Below are 6,710 nucleotides of genomic sequence, written 5' to 3'. Positions count from 1 at the left end.
CCAAGGGGAGGGGCCGGTGAGACCGGCCCCTACAAAGCCGGCTCACCGGCCTCCCTGAAGAGGATGCCGCCCGCCCTCTTTCCATCTGGGCAGCGGCCCGGAGGACTCTCTCGCCGCCGGAGGACGCCCCGGAGGGCTTTGGCCGCACTTTCCACCTGGTCGGCCCAAGGACTTGAGGCGCAATCTCCATCAGCGCCAGTACCGCCCAACTGTGCGGGTGGGAAGCCTTTTTGGGGGGAGGAACGGGAATTATTAGTTTCTGTTAGATTTTGTTGGGTTGTGTAGGGGTTTTGTAATTTGTTCATTAGGGAATGACCCTTTTTTCCTTCCCCCTTTGCCTTGCGTTTTGGTTATTAATGCTGGGCTAATTCTGTTTGGATATGTTATTGCTGTTATGTAATATTGGCTGTTTTTGAGACATGTATTGATTTTTATCATGTATTGTATGTTGTCTTTGTATTGAAATTGCATTGTTATTTGCTATTTTCCTATGCTTGAGATATGTAATGTTATGTCACTGTTGTAATTGTTAACATGTTGTACACCGCCCTGATCAGTGGAAGGGCGGTATAAAAATAAAACTTTTATTTATTTATTATTTAATATAAGAGATGTATCTTAAGTGACACTTTACAAGTATTAATATTTCCTGATTTTTTTATTTCTGCTAAAACTAGTATGCAGAAATAAAATACAAATAAAATATAAAATATAATTAAAATATAAGAACAAATAAATTAAAAACATCTCAATAGAAAAGAAGCAAACACCATGCACTGGTTAAAACGGAAGCGATCAACTACAGAGGGTCCACGGGCTGCCACTACTTCCACACATTTTTTTCTCAAATAACCTAAATAATTGTGTGCCCCACCATCTATATAATTTCAGTCCCTAACTTAAGACCTGCTTTCACAAACAAGTTACCTTAAACACACAAAGTCTGTTTGAGAAAAAGGTCTGCCTGTAAGCACAAAGACAACAGAAGTGAAATTATCCTGTCTTCCATTAGAAGGGGGTTCCAGAGCCTGGAGGCAGGCATCAAAAGTGCTGCTTTGACAAGCAAGTGCCTTTTCATGCTCTGTAGTTAAGATGAAACATTTCAGATGTCTTTCTTGTCAAAACCTGAAAGCAATAACAGAAAAGACAATAACAGAAAACTACAACAGGTGCATTATTATCTAAGACAATCAAAACCAAGACTCTTTATGTTTCATACTCAGTAGTTGTGTGCATGACTAAGAAATCCAGTGATTTCTGGAAAAGCAGACCAACTCAGAACATGGCATTTCTTCTGACTGTTAAGTCAGTATCAAGTGATGTTTCTTGTGGCAGTTTTGACAGAAGAGTTAAATGACTAAGAGACCTTAAGTATCCATACTTTCAGGTTCATCTCTCTAACTTTTCTCCTTGCTATTTCTTTTCTTTTCTTTCTGTGTTTGATCATTAAGATCTATGTCCACCTGAAAGAAGGAAGTGGGACTGAAGGTCTGGATGCTTTGAAGAACAAAACCCAGCTCCACAGCATGGTGGCCAAGAGTCTTTGTCAGAATGCTGCAGGGAAAAACTACATCATTTTCACTGGCCCCAGCATCACCAGCCTGAATCTCTTTGAAGAGTTTGAGAAGCAAGGTTTGTAGCATACTTGAACAAAATGAGCGCTTGTGGTTGGCCATTACCACACAAGCATAAGCTACTACCTCTTCTTCTGTTTGCTACAATAAATGGATATGGCTTGTTCTGTGGAATATTAAATTCAGGGGCATTTTCATTTTATGAAGCTTTAAATGAACAAATCCTTCATATATTTTTAATCCAACAATTGCGTTTTGGACCACGTTGGCCATGTTACCTGATATTCTGGGATTTCTGCCCCCTTCCCTCCCTCCCAAAAACTCTTTCAAGGTTTAACTGAATTCCTACAATATTTTTTGTGTTAGGTGAGAGTGACAAAATTATGGATGTGAACATTCCTCTGGGGTAATAAAATAGAGTTCCAGCTCCACTGTTTTTGTGCTGCAGATGGTTAGGTTACACCCCTGTCTGGTAAAATATGTAAGATTCCATCTGTGCTCCACAGTAGATGAATAGACTTCTAGTGCCTAATCTGTCCATTGAGACAACAGCAACAACTACTACTACTACTACTACTTGCTTTTGGTCAAGTAAGACAAGACAGATGTAATCACAAATATAGAACCAGGATGGAACAGGGCTTACCCTTACTTCAGATGGGTGGTTTGGAATGCTATGAAAGGGCAGCAAATCAGCTCTTTAATTTTATATGGTTGAAATTCTACTGACATAGAAGTAATGGGCCAAAATACTTTGACAGACTTCGATTATTTTAAATGCTATATACCTGTATACCATTATTTAACTAAGTGTGAGGAAGTACCATTTATCACTTTGCCTCAGGGACCAAATGTCCTGAACCAGCCCAAAGATTAATATGACATGGGAGCTGGTGGAACATCTGTGTTGATGTTTTGTTTTTGTTTTTCACTTGAAAGCAGCCAAGGGAGAAGGCTTCAGATTTTGAATGCATCAGAAGGATGGGGAGAGACTTTTTAATGCTGCTGTTCACCCATGGTGGAAAAAATACAGGTTTCTGTCTTGGCCAGAGATAGTATGTGAGATAGATCAGGAAAACTGAGAGGAAATTGTTTTAAGCTCATCACTGTAGTACTGTTGCTTCAAACCCTGTCTGATACCTTTAGAATGGGAAGGAGAGGGGTGTTTGGGAGATCTGGTCACAGTCCTCCACATTATCTCTAATTCACTCTTTAGAGGACTGATTCATGACTTACAGTTGGCCTTGTACTTGACATGAATGGGAGTGCTCCATTAGGGTGAGCAATGCATTGCGCATGGCACACTGGCAAATAAGGGGGGCAATTGTGTATGGCTGCAATGTATGAATCACAAGAGTGTATGAATTTTAGGAAAGAGTATGTGGGACTGGGGTCAGTTGAGAATCCTCTTACAATGCCTTGTGTGTGGTGAATGTTTCTCTCTGAGCCTTGATAAAGGCTCGTTTCTGATGTTTTGAATAGTGCATAGACACACACAGAGTGAGAGAGACCATCCACATGCATGTTTACTCAGAAGCATGCCCCATGGGAATCAGGCATTTTTTTTCCATCCATGTAACTCTGCAGAGGATTACATCTGACTTGTTTACCTTCACTGATGCCTTTTCAAGATGCAAGAGGAGGAGAAGGTGAACATTGGAAGCTGCTTTACACCAAGTCAGACCTGTTGAGATACCCTTGAAGTCAGAGGTGGGCAGAGTGCAGCCCAGGGGCCACATGCAATCTTCCAGCCGTTTTTGCACCCCCCTACTCCCTCCAATTTTTGTTTTGGAAAAAAAATGATGTTGTGTTTTGCCTCCAAACTGATATAGCAAAACACAAAAAAATTATCCTTGTCAAAGAGTCAAAGGAACTAAATAATGTGGTAGTCAATGGGAAAGTCAATCAATATCCTAGTCAGTTTAGTTCATTTTAGTTCAATATTCATAGTCAATATTGAATTCATTTAATATTGATTATCCATATTATATTAAAGTATATTTAATCTTCATTGTCCTAATATAAATTTATTAAAAATGATCAAATACAAGTGAAAAGATTTTATAATGAGTGGGTGAAATTTTTAATATATGTTATTAAAATGAATTAATCATTAAATATTAAGTTGTTGTTGTGTGCCTTCAAAGTGTTTCTGACTTATGGTGACCCTAAGGTGATACTATCATGAGTTTTAGGGGTTCTAAGTGTGTATGACTTGCTTAAGGGTTTCCATGGCTGAGTGGGGAACTGAACCCTGATCTTCAGATTTGTAGACCAATGTCCAAACCCATACACCATGCTGAATCCATAACTCTCAACAACAGATCTATAATTGCAGTAGTGAATGCCAGCATACACTAATAGGAAGAGTCAGTTCAGTGTTGGTGTAGTGGTTTGAATGTTAAACTGTAATTCAGAGAAATTAGAGTTTGAAATCCTGCTCAGCTTTGGAAAGCCACTGGGTAACCTTGGGCAGATAGCACAAGCTCAGCCTCAACAGACCTTTTCTAAATAAATCTTGCCAATGAAACCTTCAAGTAGGATCACAATAACTTACAGTTAACTTCAAGGCATATAACAACAAGCAACCATAATGCTGATAGTGATGTATTTGTACTGAAAACCATTTTAAGGCACCAAAACAAAAAAGACAGCCCTTGAACACTTTGCCAACAACTTATAAGAGTCCCACCCTTGAGCTAGACAACAAACTAAGCAGGTGCACAGGTCACCTTGTGTAAGTCTTACCCTTAGGGAGGACAGACATGCTGTAATTCTGTTTCAATCATACAAAATGTTTCTAATTTTGCATCTGCAGCTATAAATTAGCATTTGGGGCTTTATGCAAGGCAGTGTCCTCTTTGTCTAATTTTGTGATGATGTGTATCCTCTCACTCTGTGGTGTGTGTGTGTGTGTGTGTGTGTGTGTGTGAAGTATCACCCTAAACCATGACTAAGATTGTGCTTCTGTTTTCCAGGCTGGTGTATGCACTGTTTGTGTTGAGTTTTAGCAGTGTGAGCCCAATACTTGTGATTCAGATTTAATAAAATGGAACAGAATAATTGATCCAGATAAATTTAATTTTTATTGCCCACTGCTAAAGCAACTGTATGAATTTTTATTGGAGATTTTAGGCTTATGATTGGTTTTAATCCTTTCAAGTTGCATTGGTTGACTGGTGGTGCTAAATCTACCCTTGCTGTTAAAACAGTCACTGCTTTTTTAGGTTGTCCTTCTGGGATGCCTTCTGGGATTTGTTGGGGTGGAGGCATTAAAGAGGTGGATTATGTATAGTGCCCATAATGCTGTGTGTAAGATGTAGTTCTTTTTTCCAGTCCTCTGTGTGAGCTAAAGGAAGAAGTGTGATTAATTGTGTTCTGAACTTTATTATGGCTCTAGTTTTAATTTAAAGTGCATGTCAGTAAATGTGCCAGTGTAGATTTTTCATTATTGAAGAAAACTGAGATTTCATACCTTATGAGACATCAGGATAACCTATGGACTTCAAGATGTTCTTGAATTCCCATTAATCCCAGGCAGTACTGAGGGCTGGTGGAAATTCAAGTCCAGTAGCCACAGGTTCGCCATCTTTGTCTTGGGGATGATTAGTATGGAATGGGATGTTGTAGCACCTTTGAGACTAACTGTGTGAAAAAGGTTGTAGCATAAGGTTTTGTAGACTTTGTCTATTTTCTCAGACCAAGTCTATGAAAGCTTGTGCTAAAACTTTTTTTTAATCACACTTTGTGTCAAACGTGTTACAACATCCCTTTGCATACTATTCCAGAGGAACATGTTTAATTATTAGTTTTTCTGATGTATGAGGGACAAAACTGCTAGACCAAAAGCTGAGATATTTTCCTCAGAGGCATAACTACCAGCCCTGCATCTGCCATCCCTGGGCCCACATCTTTGTTCTCCCACCCATGTTGCCTGTACATTCAGAGTCAGTACATAGGAGAGTCTGCATAGGCTCTTCCTGTGATATGTAAATTGTTTTTCTTAAGTTGAAAGCCTAAACACACTTACCTGTGAAAGGAACTCCAGCTGAACTCAGCACACCTTGTATGTGTGTGTGTGTGTGTGTGTGTGTGTGTGTGTGTGTGTGTGTGTACTTTAAGGCCCCATTCCCACTGGCGGGTTTGCTCCTGAAGGAACTGGGCAGATTTGGAGGCCCACCTCCCAAATCTCTCTGTTAGCAAGTGCCCACTACAATTCAGGGGCATTTTAACCCGAATGCCTTCTACAAGAAATCAGGTTTAACGTGAAGGCGCCTGCTATCAATCAAGTGATCGTCATAGGTGACGTTTGCAGCACTCATTCGGGCATCGGAAGAGTGCTTCCCCCTCCTTTTTTTTAAAGAGCCAGGCACAAAATGCGCACATTTTGTCAAATCAAATTTAAAAACCTCTTTTGTGTGTCTGTGTGTGTGTTGTGGGCATTTGGGTCAGTGCAGGTTATGATCTGCCCTTGGCCCCATTTTCAACCCCAAAATACAAGCTAATGCATCCTGTATCCCCCATTCCTTGCCACCCCAGAATGCCTCTTACACATGTAGTAGTAGTAATAATAATAATAATAATAATAATAACAACAACAATAAATTCTTCACCTCGGAAATGCCAGAAAAGGATGTGATTGCCATGCATTGTTTTTTTGCTTTTAAAAGCAGTACAGGGCTACCCCTGAATTCCTTAGAGACAGTAGCAAAAGCATGTATCATTTTGCCAATTTGCCAAATTGACAAGAGCAACAAATGTACCATTTGAATTGTAGCATTCAGTCTTGCCCTTTGCAACATTTCCCCTTTGCTGGAAGCCAGCAAATGAAAGTGAAAGGGAACAAGCAGCCACGTTCTATCCATGTATATCTGCCTCAAGAAAAAAAAACATGCGCGTATTTTGTCAAAAATAATTTTAAAAAATAAAAAAGGAGGGGAAGGTGCCTGATGGGAGCTCCATTCGTGCCCTGCCTGTGACCTGAAGTGAACTGACCCCTTTCCTCCTGCTACATTCTCTTCAGAGGAGCTTTGCCATTGCCTTCCACTGAGGCTGAGAGAGAGTGACCTGTCAGTTCCAACTGACCCACGGAATCAATTGGGAATAAAAGGGAAATGCAGCGCAGGCATTCTGACT

General features: G+C 40.1%; 1 protein-coding gene across 1 annotated transcript in view; it reads left to right on the top strand.

Moving 5' to 3' along the window:
• PGBD5 (piggyBac transposable element derived 5) overlaps nucleotides 1–6,710 on the top strand; it is a 91,439-nt gene that overhangs the window by 75,170 nt on the left and 9,559 nt on the right. Inside the window, 1 exon segment of the mRNA XM_042445132.1 lies at nucleotides 1,452–1,632. Coding sequence (XP_042301066.1) covers nucleotides 1,452–1,632 — 181 coding nt within the window.

This window comes from Sceloporus undulatus, chromosome 1 (genome assembly GCF_019175285.1).
Source record: "Sceloporus undulatus isolate JIND9_A2432 ecotype Alabama chromosome 1, SceUnd_v1.1, whole genome shotgun sequence".
Lineage (NCBI taxonomy): Eukaryota > Metazoa > Chordata > Lepidosauria > Squamata > Phrynosomatidae > Sceloporus > Sceloporus undulatus.
The sequence above is the reverse complement of the archived record's forward strand: the minus strand, read 5'-3'. Positions and strand labels throughout refer to the sequence as shown.